This window comes from Oncorhynchus kisutch, linkage group LG10, assembly GCF_002021735.2.
Source record: "Oncorhynchus kisutch isolate 150728-3 linkage group LG10, Okis_V2, whole genome shotgun sequence".
NCBI lineage: Eukaryota > Metazoa > Chordata > Actinopteri > Salmoniformes > Salmonidae > Oncorhynchus > Oncorhynchus kisutch.
Window position 1 is genome coordinate 50,927,509 of NC_034183.2, and position 21,472 is coordinate 50,948,980.

Genomic DNA, 21,472 nt, shown 5'->3' on the forward strand with positions numbered 1-21,472 from the left:
GATACCTTTTCTTCGTGAAACTCCCTCTCATTTCTGCGATGTTCCCCTAAACTTCACTCCGGTAGCATAGGGCAACAATGGGCGGGCGGACATTAAACTATCCAAAGGGCGAAAGCCGATCTCCGACGAGTAGACTACACACACTATAAGAGGAAGAAAATAATACGATAAAACAGCAGGAGACCAACTTCATCAGTCGAACGAATGCGACATATTCGCTTTTTAACCTTGCAGTGAGCGAAAAGAGAGGGCTAGTCTATCCCCCGCTCAACACCGCCGTATGCCACCTAATACATCAAAAAAATAAAATGCACATTACCCCTCTACTGTTGTGAACGCGACAAACCACCGGGTGCATTTTTGTTATGGACTCAAGTTTTCGTATTAATCTCGCAGTTTGGCAGTCTTTGTTAAACAGCAAGGCGTGTCAAGAGTCCGAGGACATTTTAATATTTGTTAGACGTGCTGACCTGCGTTTCACCCCTTCTTTGGGTCTCTCCCACTCGCAACTTCTATAGTAATGTATGCATAGCTTGCTCGGTCATATTGAATTGTGCCCAGGTCATTACTTTGAAGAAAAATGGACTAGGAAGGGGGCTCATTCAAAAAGGCTTTCCAAGCCCGAAAAACAACTCAAGCATAGTGATTTTCATTTTCTTTGTTGCATATATAAAATGCACAATGGGGGGAACCAAATGTGCAGTTAACAAACCGTGCTATACAATATTGTTGATGTAGAATGAAATTTAGAAATCTATCTTGTTTAAAAAAAATATATATATATATATGATTTGTTTAACATTTTAGAAATTGTTCAATTGATTGTTAGTTGATAGCCTATATATCACCACAAAGGCACTAGGCTCCTTGTCGATTTAAGGGTATCAAGTAAATGCAGTTGAGGATATTCGATACCCTTTTCCTTACACTAGATTTATTGTGTTTTGTGGATCTAACATGTGTGCTCGCTTTTTGTCTTATGTTCATCTAAATGTATAATAAGCCTACATTGAACATTTGAGGGATGCACGCATCGTGTGTGGGCTCAAAATAAATGAAATAATCGTTGCTTATCATTCGATACTAATTCCTTTGACGTACTGAAAAGTGTAAAGCTACGATAGATAAATTCATTCTTGTCTTCCTCTAGCCGTGTGCAAACTACAGATATTAAAATTCACGGCAATACCCTGCCAGGCAACCGCACAAGCTACAATGGAATTGAAATTAATTCAGTGAACTCCGGATGAACTCCAATAGGGACATGTTCTCTAATACAATTATTCACCACTTATGCACTTATTTGTTTGGCAAAATAGCGAACAACCAGAATTATATCATCCTAAACTCTACCATTAGGCCAAATGTTTCTGTCAATAACGAAATTATTTATTTACTGAATTATCCATTTTCTCGTTTGTCCCCTCTCTTTTCTCCACCGAACATTAAGCATATCTCAATAATGTACGTCCAAAAGTGACCAATTCAACTTCTCGACGTTGATAGAGGTTTACGTAAAGAAAAATGGAGGCCTATTTGTTGATGAATTTGCTGAAGAGTGGTGTTTTTAGGATTCCGAATGGCAACCAGATTGCATGATATAGCCTTATTCCAGGTATGCAGCTTTGATATTCTTACTTGGGAAAGTTGTCACCATGTGGACAAAACGTTGTCTAAACATCCCTTTTCTGCCAACCACTATCCTTTACCCATCCCTTTCACAGTGAAATGAAAACTGTTGTTCTCCTCAGGGTGGGGGCACGGGATGTTTTCCTTGTATTTTCACTGTTTACTGCAGTGCTTTGTGGAAGTGACAAATTGGCATTTTCAACAGAGGGTGATTTCCTTATTTTGAGTATTGAAATGATGTGCATTGCAATACGCCTTTAGTAGCCTACAGACTTTGTTGTGTTTAAAATGTTTTTTTTTACAGGGTTTACAAAATACATTTTCATAAAATAGATGTAAACAAAAACAATCCAACACATTTGTGAGGGGAAAACCATCATACGCTATTGTAGCGTCTAGAAATAGAATGAACCTGCTCCATAATGATTCCAGCCGTAACCTAATTTGAATATGCTTATAGTTAGTCTGGAGACCATTGGCGAAGGATAGGAATAAACAGACATTTTTTTTAACTGGTTTTTTTTACATCCCAGTATAAGTGTAGTCTATAGCTTGAGTGTATCCGCTTAACCTTATTTAGGATGCCTTAAAGACTCATTTTTCAAGATGTTGGTTCTGTCTCCGTGCACATTATTTTTAAGCGGAAAATCAGATAAGGTGAGTCATTTTGAAGATGGTAAGCAAGATAAAGATGTTTTTGTTTTTTTGACGGCGTTATGCTGATAAGCACAGGGAGAGGAAGGGATGTCTCTGGGGTTCACCACCACAGGTAGCATACAGGGATTTCAGATATTTCAATACATTCGAGTTTAACACAACCTGTATTATTAGGCCTATACTATAGACTATTGCCTTTATAGTTTAACCTCCGCCGTGGCAGTAACACTAGCACCATCATTCTTTACTGCACATCACTACTGCCAGCTGCTAATAATAATTGTAATAATAAAACAATAATAGTTGTAGTTGTTGTAGTCGTGGAAGAGTATAATTAATAACAATAAAGCAAATCATTAATTTTAGTCTGTCCTCTCCCATGTTATTTAAACAGACAAGAAGTGTCCTCATACAGGCCAAATCGCTAAATGTCTGACACTAAAATAACGCAACAAAAACGAAAATATATAGGCTAGTGTCAACGAATAGTGCTTAATTGATAGGCCTACCATTATTTTGATTATCCAATGCTGGAAAGGGGAAAACTATATAATTATAGGCCTATATTTTGAGGTTTTTAAACACACACACACACACCACTAAGATTGAAGCACACATGTAGCGTAACATTTAATTGCAATATGATGAAGAGACGTGAGCTATTTTAGAGTAAATTATCAAAATTCCTCATCGTGCATTTTATGTATGGGCAGTTTACTCGTTCTCTTCGTAATGCTTTTGTTTAAAATAAACAAATTTTTATTGCACGAGCCATCAGATATTTCCCGCTGTCCCTGTGACAGGACATTTGGGGAGAGCTAACACCTGTAATCTGCGTGAGAGACCCCCAATGTCACCAAATCTTTCCGTTTCTTCCCTCAATTTAAGCGTCCATTTTTCTCTCCATCGCGCGCTGTGGGTTGCTTTGTTTACCACGAAGGTCAGCCCTTCACCTCTCCCTCTCCTCTCCCTATCATTTCTCTCATCTCTGTAGCCCCCTCCCTCGTGCCCCCTTCTCTCTTTTCCCTCCCTCTCCTCTCCCACTTTGCCATTGACACCCAGCAATTGGTCTAGAATACAGAGTCGACAGCCGACGGCAGAGTCACGCACGACGTAAACTTTTGACCCCTCAACTGTTTGACCCCCATGCAGCTATACAACCAATCGACCAATACTGGATTCACCTTCCTTTATTAGCTTCAGTGGAGAAGAGAAAGACCGGGAGTGTACGATGCTAAACTCTCTAATCTCAGAACTGCTTTTGGCAGACGCTGCTGGGTTATTTTCTGGTTGCCTTTAGTGTAGTTAACAAAGCAACGAAAAACAGGGAGATAGACAGTCTAACGTGAATTGTTTGTCATGTGCGCCTGGCTGTATTTTAGTAAGGCTGTTTCGACTCGTGGTCTCCACTTTGTGGAATCAAAGTACAATTTTACGTAGTTGAGAGGGCTATTTTAGTCAAGAATAGTGTTTAGATTATCGACTGTTATGTTTCAAATGGTCGAAGCCCTGGGTGGGTGGAAGATAAGCGGGCTACAACTCTCTCTTGTGGCTATGAACTTGGTCTAAAGCGGGCTCTGCTGGCGACGGGAGAGAGTTGCATTTAAAGGGATATTTCTTTGCACAGATCTAATTGTTTAAACATGACTACATGGGAAGACGTTCAGCTTTTTGTGTTGGTGGAGAAATACTTTTAGGTTTAAGGCCTACCCCAGAAAATGTTTAGCCTGATAAAGGTATGCACCATGAGTAAAATTGAGAGAGAAATAGGACACAAAACATATTTCGTTGTATAGATATTTGTGAAAATAGGTAGGCCTACTTAGTGGTGTATGGTTGGATTATGTTAAAGTGGTTTTTGAGGATGAATAAGATCACCAAAGTTAACTAAACTTTTTTGGGGGAAATACAAATGCTTTGTAATGCTGACATCAATTGGTAAGTGTGAGATTCGATATGTATTCACATTAAACAGTCAGCTTCTTTCACACATGACATTTTGATCAGCAATGGCCCAGTTTCGTTGTTAAACTATTGTTATTATTATTGTGTAGATAGAATTGAAAGACGCAAACCATTTACAACTAGTTTAGAAGTGTAGAAAATGTTAAGAATCTGCAATATGAAAAATAAATCACATACATAAGGCCTACATAATAATTTGAAAAGTTGCAAAAATATAAATAGCTTTTTCTGGAATGAATTAATAGCCCTTCGAAGGGAATATGTTGAAGTAATGAAATTATGTACATATTCCCTTTCCTCCAGTAATCACTCAACTTAAACATGCATGGAATACACATCTAATATAGGTGATATACAACTTCAAATATTTGCAGGAGGGTGATCCTCTTATCATAAATCTTAGTGAATTTTAACAAGGAATTGGCATTATCAAGTTCTTATCTCAACGCAAGGAATATCAGATTTGTTGTAGTATTCAGCGCGTTTCCGTTGAAATCCTCTCTCAAACGCGGACACTACATGGGCCACGTGCAGGACACATTTAGGATATTTTCGTTGCATTTACCCCCCCCCCCCCCCCCCCCCCTTTCACATCGAGAATCGGATACAGAAGCGGGTAAACAATAGGTAAATAAAAACAACTTTGTTAATTCATTTTCCCCCTGTCGGTGGGTAAACACGGCACGTGGCTGCGCTTGATGGGCTTGCTGTATTGTGGTTGCGCCTGCGCACTCAGATAGCGCTCGCTTTGCATCGCTCGTCTGCTGACCTCGCGGTGACACCCTATGCATTATGGATGAGATATGCGCCCAGATTACCCTTATCAATATGCAAAACACATTACGCTGTTGAAATGGCAATTTAAACGTTCGAAATTGTGGCGTTCGAATGTTCCAGGTCCTCCATCGAAAAGACCGGAAAGATTTTGAGGTTCTTGTGATATAAAATAACCGTAGAGACCCAGACAAAAGGGAAAGTCGTGTTCATATTGTACACAAGCAACAGCAACTCCAAATTGCATTAACAAGTTTGTCATAATTCAAGATGATTTAGGTCAGTCATGTTATCTTCAAACTCAAATTAAATTGGCTATATACACGTCTCAAATTGAAAGCACTGTATAAGACCAAGACTTGTGACACACATCTTATAATTTCTGTTAAAACCACCATACAGTTTTTCAGACCCATTTACTTCTTTCTGCTCTCTCGTGTTGTGCCAACACATCACCAAAACACACCCCACACCCACACGTAAAAGCACACACACCTTGCAATGAAAAAGCTGTCGCCTAGTTACTCACCCAACACATCTACAAACTTGTATGCTCGTGCTAAGCCTCTGACTGTCAAAAAGTACATGTAGCCTACATAAACGGGAAACAGATGATGAAAAAACAAAGTGGTCGACTTCGTGGGGGTCTAGGTCGGTGAACCCGATGGACAACTTTGAAGAGGTAAAAATTCATGTCGCGCACTACTTCTGTGACGGGCTGAGGCCTCTGGCCAGAGCCCTTCCGAATGTAGGCTATCATTATCAAAAGGCAGCCGATGAAAAATGAAATGGAAGCCCTAACCTCGCCTCCCAACCAGAGTTTCGCCTTCCTGTTTACTGGCTGGAACTTCCTCACTCTGTTACGCGCTCACACACACACACACACACACACACACACACACACACACACACACACACACACACACACACACACACACACACACACACACACACCGGAACGAGCCAAGAGTAAATCGCACCGGAAACTAAATATATATATTTTTTTAATAAATAGGACGCTGTAGGATTCAATGTAAAAAAACAACAACACATGTACTATGCCTAAAATCCCACTGGACAATATTGGATTCTCAAATTGTCTACCGTATGGGACGCTTCCCATCAGCTGAACATATGATTTGAATAATTCTATTTGATAATATTTGGGAAAAGCGAAAGTGCAATTAAATGTAGTCTCATTGGAAAATAATCTGATATTTACGCATTAACCTCATTGGCAATTGTTATTGTGATATAGTTATTATTGTGAAACTAAACATTAATAACGTGTTTACATCTGTCTTGCTCATATTCGTCCTATGAATAGAAGTTTAAATAGGCCTCATGAAGAAGCCCGTAGTGGATTTTCCATTTTCCGAATATCAAATGCAAAAGTTGCCATTAGAAATATTAAAACTCTTATCCTTGTTAATTCATTTTGGCCTGTCATGAATATGAACAATGCTAAACAAACCTGTTGATTCTGAATAACTTTTATGGTAAATATTCCAGTGTGTAAAGTCGTTTTTTCCTAATATGTGGCATTATAATACTCACAACTCTCCTTACAAACACGAACTGTTCAAACGTTTGAAAATACTAGAAAAGAAAGAGGGCCAGTCGTCCCCATATTGAAAATACATTGGGAGAAAATAATTAATGACAGTTGGATATCTGGAGACGAGTTCTGAGGAACCTCCGAAATAAAAATCCCTCCCTATTAGCAGCCGTTTATTCGCTAGCCTATCTCTGTTGCGGTCGCCCCCTGCTTTGGGTAGACTACATAGTTATTAATTGTTAAAATAATTACGTCTGTATCCTCTGTTTTTTGATCGACAGTAACTGCCAGAGATTCCACGATAAAGATCTTTACACAAGGACATGTAATGATTTAGAGTTTAAAGTTTACAACTGAGTTCAACTACATTTGGTCTCAAATGTAAGTGTCGCGTTGACACAACTATTAAACAATTTACACGAGGGATTTAATCACACGTCATAGAGAGGTGCCATTTCCATGGTATTAGATATATCTCAAGGATTTTAATTCAAGGCTTTGTTCCTCGAAATTGTCCTGCCTACATGGAGATTTTGATACAGGGGTCGAATGTGAATGTTCGTATCCAGTTTTGTTATTCACACACTCCCTGCTTGAAAATACTTGGGCAGGGTACAAACAAAGATTTGCTTGTGCCTCCAGGACGCATATCATTATAGTGTGTGTGTGTGTGTGTGTGGTCTTTCTATGAAAAATCATGGAATTTAGCATTTGTCATAGCGCACTTTGGTGACATTTTCTGATTGTTGGTGTTGATATCCATTCCATACACTAAACCAGTGTGGGTAAAGGTAATATATTGCCCACTGGATAATCACAATAGCATATCTGATTCTCAAATCAGACCAGTGGAAACAATGTACAACCAAAATCACGCATACCACGCTCATATTCATAATCACGTTGAACTTGTTTATTTTCTGATCACAGCTCTATGCTGTGTAAGGACCCATCGCCCTGACCGTCGAGTAGCCTTTGCTGCAATCTGTTTGTGGCTGAAGCAACTCCACTCCAGGTTACCAAGCACCTTAACGCTTTAGCATAAAACAAAAATATATATACATTATGAGATTATTGACAAGAAATGTTCTAATCTAATCGCAATACTTCCAAATCAAGATGTCAAAAGTGTGTACTACAACAAAACTTTATTTCATAGATGCAAAATGACATTAGAAAACGACAGGCTATATGTCTAAGTAACTTCCCTCAACAGTTGAGTCTACATGAATTCCCTCGGAGGCGGAGGTCACGGTTTGTGTAGTTACATCCACAAATACACAACTAAAGCATATAAACAAGCACACATAAACACATGTATCTATGACGCCTGTATCACATGTCCCCACACATAGCAGATAGGCCTAACTAAAATACCCGAAATATAGGAAGGTCCAGAGACTCAGTATCATATTAATACCACTGTTGAGAGTAAAATAAATGACACAGTAAGTACAAACGAAGCCTCCCCTCTCCTTCCTCCCTTGCCCCTAGGCCTAGCCACCAGCCAAATAAGCCTTAAAATTGGACTTACTGTGCAGTTGGTGCAGTCATACAGTCCACGGATTACATGTCTGCCTTGAAATGGTTCGAACTGGAGCGCAGACATTGTGTGTACCAGACAAGGGCATGGCAGTGGCCTACTACATAGCTCTTGTCTAACTACTGACCCTTTAGAATCCCTCCGAAGCAGTTAAACCGCCACTTGCATTCTAGAATGTGAAATATATATTGTCAACTCCCCAAAACCATAAAACTAACTTTATGGACCCCACGTGACTTTTGAGAGCCAGTAAGGGGTATCTGTCCGTGGCCTGGGCGATTTTTACGGTCTAACTTCAAGATAAAACCCTCATCCGTTTGACATGTAAATGTCATAGCTTCTTTTTGTATAGTTTGGCCAAGGGGAAAGCAAATTTTCAAAACGCAATTGGCCAGGCAGCGCCGGGCAGATGGGGATTTTTGGCAGGACCTTTACTCGGCTCTAAAAAAGTAGCGTAGGACCAGAAAGAACGGTTGAGGACCCGCCGGTAAGTTTGAAAGTTCAGTGCTTGTTTACTGAAAGTGAGACATAAACTAATTTGTACAGGAGGGGCACCGTTTAACAGTGAGGAAATCATTACAGAAAAGTGCCCAATTCGTTAATGTTTTGGATGTCAAAGTTTGTCAACAAGGGATGGGCCAAGAGTGTGTGCTCGGTGTGTATTTTAGTTGAGTTTCAGTAGTTTTGCCACTTTGATTGTCACACGTCCCTTTGGTTGCAGTAAAAAATGGAAATGACTGCAGTAGTGGCTATGTCCTTGTGCGTAATGCGTGACTGCGATTGTTCCATTTAAGATTTAACTCGGCCTATCATTTGTCCGAATGCATTTGTGGAAGACTTAGACATATTCCCGAAGTATTTTGAGACTGTTTTGAGACGAATTGACAGCTGATGTCGTACAAAGAAGGATATTCGTCTACCAGGTTTGGACAGTGGGTACACGAGGTTCTGGGAGTTTGATGCGTGTTTGACCCCAGGTGGGTCGTTTGTGGGGTAGGGGCAGGGGGTACAGAATTACAAGCAGTGTGCTCGAGGGGTTTGGTCTGATTATGAGGAACTTTATTTTGTACTCCAAGGTAAGCTACAAACAAATACAAAAAAGCTTATTGGCAAAATGCTTACAGGCAGTCCGACATGACAATTGTCATTTTCCCCCACGCACTTGTCATTCACTCTGCCCAATACAAATAGCCAATTGGTCACATTAAAAATGTCTAATATATACATCCTTTCTGGAACATAAGCATGATCCAATAATATACAATTACATTTTGAATATAACTATACAAACGCATGAACGGATACAGGAATTCTAGTCAAGATTTTTTTATACAGGTTTCCTTTTTTTCAAAAAATAAATGAGTAATTTAAACACATGACAAAATCCAAAGATATGATTCAAACAATGGTATGAAAACATGAAGATCACCATATATAACACACCGAGACTTCTGCTAAAGCAATTACAGGGGCCTGTTTAATATAGCTTAACTTCATATTTGGGCAGAGGAGTCTCTAAAGCTGTAAACTCAAAAGTATATTCGTTATAGTTTGTTAATAAGTTATAACATTTAAGAGCTCACATGCCAGCTTTCAAGAAAGCAGTAACATAGCACTTGACACGTAAACGATATTTATAACAATAACAACGGGCGGCATTGATAGCTATTTTTCTTTTTTCCCCCCTCCAAACAATAATCACTGTTGTATTAAAAAGACAACAACATATGAACATGAACTGTTTTTTATAGAAGCAGTACAACAGTAGAAGTTAAGTTGCCCTAAAACATCAACAACATGCCAAAAGATGCCGCGTTGTACAGTACTCAGTTATAGTGTTTTTAAAAACTATTTTGAATGTGTGTATTCTTTTCACCCCACGTAGTGTATTATTTACTTGCGTGACGTCTATGGCTGGAAAGCGTTACCTGCAGTAGCCAGACTCATGCTCTTCAGTTTATTGTCCTTTTTCCATTTCATTCTTCGGTTTTGGAACCAGATCTTAATTTGCCGTTCTGAGAGGCACAGCGCGTGGGCTATCTCTATTCTCCTCCTCCGGGTAAGGTACCTATTGAAATGGAACTCTTTTTCCAGCTCTAGCGTCTGATAGCGAGTGTATGCTGTTCGGGCCCTTTTGCCGTCTGGTCCAGTCATATCTGAATAGCACGGACAAAACGCAAGGGGATAAACATTAGCTAGAAATGACCACCAAAAGCATTTACAAAAGCAAAATACTGAATAACTTTGGCCAGCACGCGTTTGTAAACACAACACAGGACCAAGACCAACGATATAGGCTACGGCTATCAATGCACATAAAACTACGCCAAATGCTGTTATACGCCTCATCCGGCTCTAATTGGGGTATTTTTGTGTCTTTTTTTTAGGCTATCAATGCATTCCTTTCACTGGGCATTTATTCCCCACTACAAAGAACATGCTTGGTTAAAACATTAGTAATTTATTTTCCTGAATAGCCACTGTCCTCAACACATCCCCCAACTTATTGCACTCTTCTTTTCTCCACTAGCTTTCTCCGTTCTCCACATTTTATTGCCGTTTTTCTCCCACCCTGCAGTAATAAAGTTCCCACACGTAATAAAACTTAACTTTTCAAAGGAACAACAACTTTTAAGTCTTCCTGCCGTTTTGCCCTCTCTCTCTCGCTCACCCCGTTCCATTCTCTAGACCTCGGTTTGCGAGGCTTACCCTCTTGACAGATTTATGGCGCTTTTGTGGAATTTACTCAAATAAAGGCACCATCGGGAGCAACAGAGGAAACGCTGACGAATAAAGAGAACACACAAAACACAAACTTTCTGATATCAAAATAAGTCAAGATAGACATCACGTAAGGCTATATACCATGGCTAATGTGCAGTTTCCGCATCCAAGGGAATATCTGTGGTGCTTGGCCATCGCTCGATGCCGTGGTGGTGGAGGTAGCTGTGGACTCTTGCTTCTGCTGCGTCCGGGCGGCGGTGTTGCCGCTGGCTCTATGGGTGCCCTCCTCGGTCTCGGAGGAAGCGCTCGCCTCGTCTATTTCAGTGAAATGTGTGGTGTTGGTGAGGTTACTTCCCGTAGTGCAGGCGCTCTGGTCGGAAAGGGGCGATGAGCATTTGGGTCCCAGGCTCTCGCTGTTGGAGCACGGCAGCGGCTCCGGGGACGCAAGCGAGCAGCTTGACGGCTGCCTGAACCGCGTCTCCGGAGCGGGAGACTGGAAACCCCGGGAGTTATCCCCAACAGCCCCAAAGTGGCCAGTATTGGATGAACGATTGACGGTCAGGTCCATGCCATTGTAGTTGTAGCCGTAAGAGCCCGAATGCATGGTGCTGGAGTCCCTGTACGAGGCGTTCATAGCGCTGCTGCTAGTTCCATAATTTAGTAACTGATAGTCGGGGCCATTTGGGTAGCGCCCTGAGAACGAGTTTACAAAGTAAGAGCTCATTTAGGTTGTTTTAGAGGGCTTGATTTGTAGATCTTGGTCGTTATAACGCTGTGCTTCACGATTTATGATGTATTAATGAATTATAGCAATGCACTGTACTTCGTTTTTGCTATGTATGCGGCCAAATATGGGGGTGGGGGTGCGTTTGAGAATCACGTGCTCTTGTTGACCAGTCGTAAATTCTCACTGATGACTTCAAGAGGTAATTCATGCTCTATGGTTACAAATGATGACGAGATTGGAGTCGTTATACTCAAGTCAACGTGTGCCTCCCCATTGCAGTGTTGTGCTCGGTGTTGGCAGAGAGCGTCACCTACTGGGAATTTAATTTAATGCAGTAAAGAAGGACTTAGGAGAATGAGTTTTAGTTAGGATTAGGTCTCTTTTCGGAAAGAATAAAAATGATTTGTTCCCCCATAACTTTATTTTGTTGGATGTTGGGATTGCAGTATAATTTTGCGTCTTTTACTAACCTTTTCTGTGGGAGAAAAAGTGGGCTCATGGCAATAAATGCACCATTAATAACTGAATATTGATACAGTAGAGAAACACACACACTACAGCTAATAACGTTAATAGCTATGATGCCGAGTCCTGTTCGTTCTACCATGCCCAGGGGAAGTTTCTCGTAAGATTTTAGTCACACTGGCTCTCCGTCATATATCATCATAATAATTATAATAATGATAATACCTGGTAGATATTGAACACTATGATATTAGTCATATTAATTTCTAATAATTTTTTGTATTATTAATATGAGGTTACGATACTATTTTTAGGAAGTCTGAAAGGTTTGTATGTAGAATATAGCGTACAATAGGTCTCGACTCGAACGCGAATAGTAAACCCTCAGTCCAAGGTAATGGCACACCTGCTAGTGTTTCTTACACGTAAGTAAAATGTCGTCGGGGAGTAGGCCTAGCCGTGAAAGGAAATCAACGTGTTGTTTCGACGTCACACAATTTCTCTTTGTATTTTACGCTCTTTTCTGGGGCACCATTCATGCAAAGTCATTGACTGGAAACGTGTTGCTGTTCACAAGAGGGATGCGAAGTCATGATCTACGGTAACGATTGATTTATGGTTTGCTGATTGAAAGGCACAAGTTATTTCATGTAGGCTATGTGTACCCCCCCCTATACAGAACATACATATAGACCGGAAAATGATAGTCTGGACTATTTCAACTATCTCCAAGGGGAGACACAGATTGATACGTATGCATTCTACGTATCCACATATCACACATGAGGCTATTCTCTGTGTGTGTATACGTGTGTGTGCTACTTCTGTAACATGAAGCCTGGAGAATATCAGTCTACTCCAAGTAATAAACACTTCTATACATTTAGCTGTAGTTCACAAGTATGTATGGGTTGCGCCGAGTGGCGCAGCGGTCTAAGGCACTGCATCTCAGTGCTAGAGACGTCGCTACAGACACCCTGGTTCGATTCCAGGCTGTATCACATCCAGCCGTGATTGGGAGTCCCATAGGGCGACGCACAATTGGCCCATCGTCGTCCGGGTTTGACCGGTGTAGGCCGTCATTGTAAATAAGAATTTGTTCTAAACTGACTTGCCTAGTTGAATAAATGTTACATTAAATAAAACAAGTATCCCCATATGTATTTGTGCGGTTTAACTCCAAACGACAACACTGTGATGTCTTGGCTACTTTATGTGCCATGTACCACTGGGGAGGTTGTCGGTTGACAATTTCCAGATAATTTGTGTGTAATTATCTACTAGGGAATACCAGGCCCGAGGGTTCTATTGCATATGTAATGTCACACTGATGGTACCTGGAAAGTGAACGTGACCATTGAGAGACATGGGGTCGTGGATTGGACACTTGAGTGTTTGGGTGAGTCTCTGGGCGGACAGGTCAACTTTCCCTCCCACCCATTAATTCAATCAGCCTCGCAAAGTTTGCTGTCACTGTTTGGGCCGTAAGTATTTCACTAGCCTTGGATAAATTTAAATTCGTGTGTTTCATACACCTGTGAAAGAGCAAACCTTGGTTTATGACCAAGTCAGTGTTTGCTCATACATTTATAACTGCAACAGTTGGACGTTGCTCGCTTTTTTTATGCAGGGCCAAATGGTAGACAGTTCATTAAAATACGTTTTCAAAGAGAGAAATGGTAGCTTTCCTGTGATTTGCTGTTTCAAATACTTATCCACAAGTTTTGTTCTGGACATAATTGTGAATTATATAGGCCTAGGCCTATTTCACTTCCTGAGCCAAATGTGTTCTAGCCTACTTACTGTAAATGGCGTTCTAAGCAGGTGACAAAATCACAAAGACCTATAAAGTATGCTCGCGCAGACCGTGCAAGACAGGTTGAATAATTATTACATTTTATTGAAGGATTTCGTAAGTAGATACCTATTTGTGACAAAACCACAAACATAAACCACGTATAAAATCCATAAAATATAAACTTTTGACCCAGTCTTTTGGTAGTTTTGAATTATCAGTAGATCAGTTTGTTCTCCCCATGAAACTATACAAGTCAACAAAACAACTAGATAAGGCTGGGTATTTAACTTACAAAAGAAATACATTCATTCACCATACAATGAGAATTTCATTTTATTTCTATACAGTTTAAATATGAACACGAATATGACATATATTTCAAATAGTTTCGTTATACATGGCCATTTTTTTGTGTGTGTGGGGGGGGGAGGGGGGGGGGGGGCATCCTAAATCAAGAGGCAAGTGCACAAAAAAAAACTGCCATTCGGGTACCCGAATTATGTTTTTTTTTTTTAAGAAACATAAAATGACAATAAAAAAATAGACAGTTAAGTGAACTTCTGGAATGCTACAACAAATTTAACAAACACAACCAACTTCACCGGCGGGAACTTTGGGCATATGAAAGTAGTATCTTCATATTTGTAGGATATTCGAAGATGGTGCCATAAGCCATTTTATGCGTTTTTTTTGTGTCTTCTTTTCTTTACTCTGACCTCTTCTCTTCCTCCTCCTCTCCGCTGGTCTGAGAAGAGTTGATCAGTTTATTCTCTTTTTTCCACTTCATCCTTCGGTTCTGGAACCAAATTTTGATCTGGCGTTCTGTTAGGCACAGTGCGTGCGCGATCTCGATACGGCGCCTACGGGTAAGGTACCTGTTAAAATGAAACTCTTTCTCCAGCTCGAGCGTCTGGTAGCGGGTGTACGTCTGACGACCCCTTCGACCAGGGTTACCGAAGGTCCCTGTCAAAAGAAAGGGAAGAGAGAGTCAAACATTTTGTGTTTATAGGACTGATATAATAAGGCTATGTCCGAGGAGAAAGAGCTTAGGGCGAATAGCATGACTGGAACTCGTGAGCTTTTGCTGAAGATTTACGCATTACTGGTAGTAGACCTGTCGTGTAGAGTAGCAAAAAATCATATAATTTATATAGTCCTGGAAGCTGCCCTTAAATTAGTTCGTAAAAGTGTTGTTTACATCATATGGCATAGGGTTATGTAATACTTTTATAATATGCACGATATTTGAATCGTGCATGTGTGTTTTTTTTGCGTCAAACAATGAGCGCCAGCCTTACAAATAAGCAACTGAAATATCATGTCTATTTCCTGTTGTTTTTTTCCCCACACATACAAAAAGATAAGCTATTCAGAGAGGGGATGTTAGTTTTGGCAAGTTTAATAACAACGTATTTTATCTTCATAAACACATTCTAGCCTGCAGTAGGGGGCAAACCATGGCGCATCCTAACATTAAAGAACAATAAGCTCTATATTGACCATCATAATTCTAAGCATTCACTAATTTACCCACACTGCTTCTAGCAAGTCACACACAGCTTCCGCTTAGAGACGCAAAACAATAAAAAGCCTATATAGAAGAAGACAATCAACGTTCGGATTATGGAGGGTGTACTTAAAGTGATCATAATTCAAATATTAGGATATCCAACAGTCAATGAAGTGTAGCTCTCTCTCACTGTCTAGAGTTATTTTAGCAATTTTGTTGTTGTCGAAACGGAATTTATGGCGCTAATGTATTCCTCTATTGTTGTGTAGTGTGCTTCACAATCATATTTCATGTCTCGGACATCATTTCTAACTGTAACCTATAGCACAGACATGTATTTGCCTTGTGATACATTTTGAACTTTTGTGATAGTGAGAGTCTTTTTGTGGTGAGAACTGAGCACTAATAGCTGGAACCCTGTCAGAATAACAATGCGAGCCATTTTGTGATAAGAACCCATCTTTGTTGGAACTGCTGCTCCATTGTTGCCAAGGATGTGTTCGTGTGCCGTGCGATTTTAATCTACAACGTGAATAATGTCAGCCTCAAAGCGATAGGAACCATAAGAATACCAGTTTATGAGGATACTTTAAAAAAAAAGTTTTACTTATGGAGTACGCAAAAGTGTCCATTTAATTTTTTATAGCATATTTTGCTTCCTCTACTTTCAGCCTGTGTTAAGACACAACCAGAGAGACAATATTCCCCACGGTATGCTCTTCCGGCGCTGTACAGTGCAGCTGCAGGTCACATGTAATAGGCAAGCTCTATGTATCAGCCTAGACAGGCAAAAACCAAAACAAACCGTAAGAAAAAAACAAATGACATGACAATGTGGACTCACCGTTACACGAGTTCATCCTCTGCATCCACGGATAAACGGGCGTCGAGGGCTTCTGGTCCTCGCTGTCCCCGAATATGCTTTTATTTTGCCCCGAGCAGTCCGTCTTGCGATGGTCTTGGCTCAGGACGAGCGAATGTTCCTCTATACTGGCGAGGGTGCAGGCGGGGTCCTTTTCCCTGTAAAAGCTGGCTGCTGCGTAGTCGCATGCACCGGCGGCGCTGGCCCGGCCATAGGCACCGCTCGCCTGCTGGTAATATGAGGATGGGTACGCCTTGTCTTGAACGCTGGTAGCGCCATAGGCAGCACCGGGATAGTGTCTTAAAGGATCAGTGTATCCGGAGGAGTATAACGGTATCTGTCCCAAGAAAGACTCTTGTCCTCCAGGCAGAGTCACTGGAAAAGTTGAGTTTACAAAATAGGAACTCATTGGGAGGGTACAGGTTCTTTTCCTTGGTTTATGATTTGTTGTGTTTTATAGTCCAAGTGGTTTAGCTATTAGTAGTTTATCGGAGATTGGGTTTTAGTTGAGGGGGGGCGCTGGGTGGCGATGTGCCAGTGCGGGACAGAGGGAAACCGTACCATCTGACCAGGCGCTGACCAATAGCGTGCGTTAGTGCCTGCAAAATAGCACCCTGGAGGGGGGGCTGTGATTGCATGCGTCGGGGGACCCCAGCGCAAACTAGAGAGCAGGCGTTTTTTCTCTCGCTTCTCTTTCGCCTTTCTCTCCTTCCAATGAGATTGCACAATACGAATCACACTGGAATTTTAAAGTGGTAAATTGAATACATCGACACTTCTCCCCCTTCTATTTGTTATTTGGCGAGCCCATATACAGTAAAGACCCTATTCACTCAAGACAACAAATATAACCCTTCAAATAATCACCACATTAAAAAGGACTTCAAGACGTAAATCAAATAGAGACGCACCAATGGGGGTTTGAGTTATCTTTTGCATTTGAAATATTTTGTGTTTATATTTTTAGAGGTCTGATTTATTCGCTTAGTACAGTAGATATGTGATAAGATATGTCTTCTCCCCTCTTACAGCACATTATCATCCCCATTATTTTCATAGCGATTTCCATCCGGGTATTTGACAATATACCTAATGTATATTTCAGCATGCACGTGCTTATTAGATTTATTGGAATATGTTGGAATATTCAGTATTACAACAGTTGCCTTCACTGAACAATACTCCTATATTAGTTGAACATGATACAATATTTTGAAATCCCTGGCTTTTATAAATGTTTGTTGAACGGCTCTGGCCTACGTTGCGGTATCATACACGTTCCTTATTACCGCATTTGTCTAGTCTGAGTGTGTGTTTACATGCATGCTGCCCTGACCACATTTCATGCACCGGTTTTTATTTCAGAATTATTGACTGGGAAGGTCATTACGCGTTGTAAAGCTTTAAATGTTTCACTGACTTTTCTACCACGAGTCAAGTCAGGTCTGGATCTGTTTTTCATTTACAAATGGCATTTACAAAATCATAAATTAGCCATAAGTCCGGTCCTCACACAAGTGTTGTCTGTCCAGTAGCGCCGGCAGTCTGTGTATTTTTACTTTCAGTTTGGTTCCCTTTCAAACCAGGACACAGAGCTTCCTTTGGTTTGGCTTAGTTTTGTGTGAACGGAAAACGTCCATTGTGTGACCATTTCTTAATAAAGTACACAGAGAAATGGGCCAGTCTAAAGTCTCGGTTAATAATTCATGAATAATAACTACCATAAGTCAATTTTATTCAGTCTCAACTAAGCAAATTTAACATAATGATCTGATGATATGGGGCTGTTGTTGTGTAAAAACGAACTTGAATGTCTGTTCCTCTGAACCAATTCTCATTTAGCTTTTTGTCTCGTTGCAGGTCTCCTGACAACTTTACGAACAGCAAGGTAAAGCCGGCTGAAGTTCTCTGACTTGGTAACTTTTGTGGACAAAACTGCACTGCAGAAAAGTTGTCCACAAATTGCATGGGAAGCAACACACTGGATACCAATTCAGTTAAAATGACACAATATCTATGGACTATGACCGGAAATCCCAGCGAAGATGAGTCTGACTGTATGGAGAAAAAGTGATGATTTGTTTATACAGACCAGGGAGGAAACACGCGCCTGTCACTTTTTGTCATGTGTCACGGAACTACCTCATAGACCCTCTTCATGAAAAGAGTATGTGCTCTTTTCATGATTCTGCATTGTTCTGTATATTTGTTTATTTGATAATATAGGAATACATGTATGTATATGAGTATGTGTGTTATATTTGCTACTGTGAATAAAATGTGTTTCACGCGCAGCATTTTGATGGCGATAATTGACTTACAAGTATATTTTGCACGATTAAACATATCACTAATGTGTTCTACTAAGTTAATAACTGCGTATAATGTAAAAATGCCAATTTAGTTGATTCTAGCTTTTCATTGGCCTATCTGTAATCTTGGTGATGTTGTAGGCCTTTCATAAAAATATAAGAAAGTTGTAAACGAGTTGTGGTGTCTTGTTGTTTTGTAGTTGCTTGTTTTATTTCACTGGGGAAAGTGTTTTAGTGTTTTATGATTTTATCGGGGCTTGTAAATTCACAGACATGATTGGAATTGAAAACAAGTGGTGTTCAACAGAAGTTATAACAAATGCCCCTGGCTTAGCTCTTACTTGACTGTAATTTTGTTTTAAGTGTTTATTATATACGTGCACTTATCCTAACCATAATACAAGAAACAATTCAGAATTATGTAGAACAATTAGACTTTTCCAGACGGTTTAGTGCGCACTAGCGTGCGTAGCCTAATTTATTCGGTTATCGAAAAGCTTTTGACACTTGTTCGCCCCATTCTGCTACAGTTGTCGTAAACAGTAATCCTAGTTTGAACCTTTTTGACTATTGAAAGTGATTACTGTGATTTAAATATTCAACGTTTTAGTCAATTGTACTATATTCAACCAAGGATATACCAGTCTTATGAATTGTCATTGCATACACAACAACTCTTGAATTCTGAAGAAACTCCAGTTCTGTACAAGGCATTCTGCAAGTCTTTACATGGATGAAAGTGCGTGGAAATGTCGAATTCAACGGAAGTAGATTGCCTATGTGAATAAGGCATAAATTAAAGGATCTATAACAACCAAGCTTTTCCGCACAGTTTAGCTTGGAAATGCATAGTTTAACGTTTAGATCTATAATCAAATATGAGCAAACTTATTATATCAACATTGGCAAATATTGTTACCGTTGCCTATATAGGCCCATGCAGCATGGTGTGGTTTTAAATCGCGTTGTTACAACAGTGTTCTATCAAGTGAATAACTTGTGCTGGTTAATGAGATACAAGGCAGACCCTTCATTACATATTTATTATTGTTCTCCAGAAAGTGACTAGTCCTTCACGGACTTTCAACTCTTGTGAAGTCACTAGACCGTTTACCTAATCAGCCTTCAGCCAAAAGCTTAGAACGCAGGTTACTCATTAAATAGTTCATAGCGTTAGTCTCATAGAATTGCATATAGGGTTACTGTAGACCTAATTAGTCATTACTGTATTATGTTAGTGTAAAATACACACTTCATTTTCAAAGGGAAATTATTGTGTTGTTTGTTGTATCACGGGCTATACAACAGTCGATGGTAATAAACCTGTAAAATTATATTTGACATTAAAACTAAATTAGCCTGTTCAATGTAGCACACACACACACGCGCACAAGTTTGCACGCTGCACGCATGCACGCACCAACAAGCAAACGCATTCATGTACCCACACACACACAAACACACGGTGTGAAAACATGTCTTGCGGTGTTTACAAATGACTGCCTTGAGTGTGCGACCCCACTAAACCAAATGAAAACAGTGACCAAGGACAAATCCAGTATGCTTCCAACACACACACACACACACACACACACACACACACACACACACACACACACACACACACACACACACACACACACACACACACACACACACACACACACACACACACACACACACACACACACACACACACACACACACACACTACCCTTTATCCACAACCAGTCTCACTGTATCTCCACTTCAACACGACCCTCAGATTGCCAGATGACATTTATAGCACGGTTGTTTCCTTGGGGAGAGAGCACACAACACCAGAACATCATTTAATACACCAAATGACGAACTAAAGTCAGCCGCGTAATAACAGTGAAAGTTACACTGAGTGAATCCAGGTTATCTCTAACACCCGGCCGCCACTACACGCTCCATTCACTGCACAATGTAATAACCTTGGAGCGGTCATCCGCTTACGTCTTGGAGAAGGGCTTTTTACAAGTGGGAGAAATGGGGGGATGCACGAAATCGAGCCTTAAGGCTTGGGCTTCTGCGTGTGTGCCACAAATCTCTCCCAAACCCAGGCACATCAAAGCGCGGCAACAGCAGCTCGAGAATTTACAACCTCTGCATTCTTTTACGTTTCACTGCCACCGAGCCCAACCCGCCCCTTACAGCTTTCCTGTTATCTCCTGCCCCAGCCAGGGCCTCGCCGCTTTGTTACACGCAATAGTTCAGAAGAGGGACCAACAACACTGGAAAGATCACATATCGGTTTGTCAACAGCTCACGCACTTAGCGACAAACACATTTCCGCACAATCATAGGAGCAAAATACGTACGTTTCAACTGTATACTATTACGCACGAACACAGAGACACACAGAAATTCACACGCACACACACACCAGACAGAAGGCCCTGATTTCGGAGGCTTTTGGGCATTATGGAAAAATGGACGCTAGATGGCACCAAAGAGTTAGGAACGAGCAGAGTCTGCAGCGACCTGCGTCACTGCAAGATCAAATCAACTGGAATTACTGCAAAGCTACAAGACTGCCAAGGCGGCTTATCACATTTGGAAATTAAATCCAAAACAAAGCCTCTATCATCGTTAAGTGGAATAGGATATCTGTTTATGTACCAGGCTGCTATCCTTTATGTCCTGATAGTTATTGTATCTGCATGGACGAACTTATAAGGTCGGCTCCCTATTTTGCTGACAATATGCCATGCAATACAAAGTATACTATGCTATAACATAGTAAATGCATATTATAACATGTTGCAATTAAATACCATATCATTCAGTGGTTCTTTGTTTTTTGGATTTGTTTTCTTGGATTTTAGTCTGTATTTTGCAGTACTGCTGAATAAACTCTGAATAAGGAATTGCTCTGTTGTTTGTTGGGATGTCAAATACTCAAGTGAGATGATAAAGAACAT

The 21,472-nt window shown here is 40.5% G+C and overlaps 3 protein-coding genes and 1 long non-coding RNA gene across 4 annotated transcripts in view; 1 reads left to right on the forward strand and 3 right to left on the reverse strand.

The window, feature by feature from the left end:
• Positions 1-21,472, reverse strand: part of LOC109898328 (homeobox protein Hox-B3a-like) — a 58,250-nt gene that overhangs the window by 34,782 nt on the left and 1,996 nt on the right. The window lies entirely within an intron of this gene.
• LOC116375848 (uncharacterized) lies at positions 8,396-18,699 on the forward strand. The gene is made up of 2 exons (XR_004211265.1): positions 8,396-8,613; positions 18,073-18,699. It is a non-coding gene; the product is annotated as an uncharacterized LOC116375848 (long non-coding RNA).
• LOC109887704 (homeobox protein Hox-B5a-like) lies at positions 9,169-11,931 on the reverse strand. The gene is made up of 2 exons (XM_020479008.2): positions 10,992-11,931; positions 9,169-10,282 (listed from the first exon to the last, which is right to left on the reverse strand). Exons 1-2 carry the CDS (start codon positions 11,572-11,574, stop codon positions 10,035-10,037), a joined length of 831 nt encoding a protein of 276 aa, XP_020334597.2. The 5' UTR covers positions 11,575-11,931; the 3' UTR covers positions 9,169-10,034.
• On the reverse strand, positions 13,917-16,713 carry LOC109898331 (homeobox protein Hox-B6a-like). Its single transcript, XM_020493274.2, has 2 exons — positions 16,195-16,713; positions 13,917-14,803 (listed from the first exon to the last, which is right to left on the reverse strand). Exons 1-2 carry the CDS (start codon positions 16,619-16,621, stop codon positions 14,547-14,549), a joined length of 684 nt encoding a protein of 227 aa, XP_020348863.2. The 5' UTR covers positions 16,622-16,713; the 3' UTR covers positions 13,917-14,546.

What these genes read in the sequence shown, in the direction of transcription:
- LOC109898331 (XM_020493274.2), bottom strand. Translation starts at nt 16,621, where the DNA reads ATGAGTTCCTATTTTGTAAACTCAACTTTTCCAGTGACTCTGCCTGGA. An exon ending in GAGGATGAACTCGTGTAACG is followed by an intron (nt 14,804 to 16,194) that starts GTGAGTCCACAT and finishes TTCTTTTGACAG; the next exon opens with GGACCTTCGGTAACCCTGGT.
- LOC109887704 (XM_020479008.2), bottom strand. Translation starts at nt 11,574, where the DNA reads ATGAGCTCTTACTTTGTAAACTCGTTCTCAGGGCGCTACCCAAATGGC. An exon ending in GAAACTGCACATTAGCCATG is followed by an intron (nt 10,283 to 10,991) that starts GTATATAGCCTT and finishes CGTGCTATTCAG; the next exon opens with ATATGACTGGACCAGACGGC.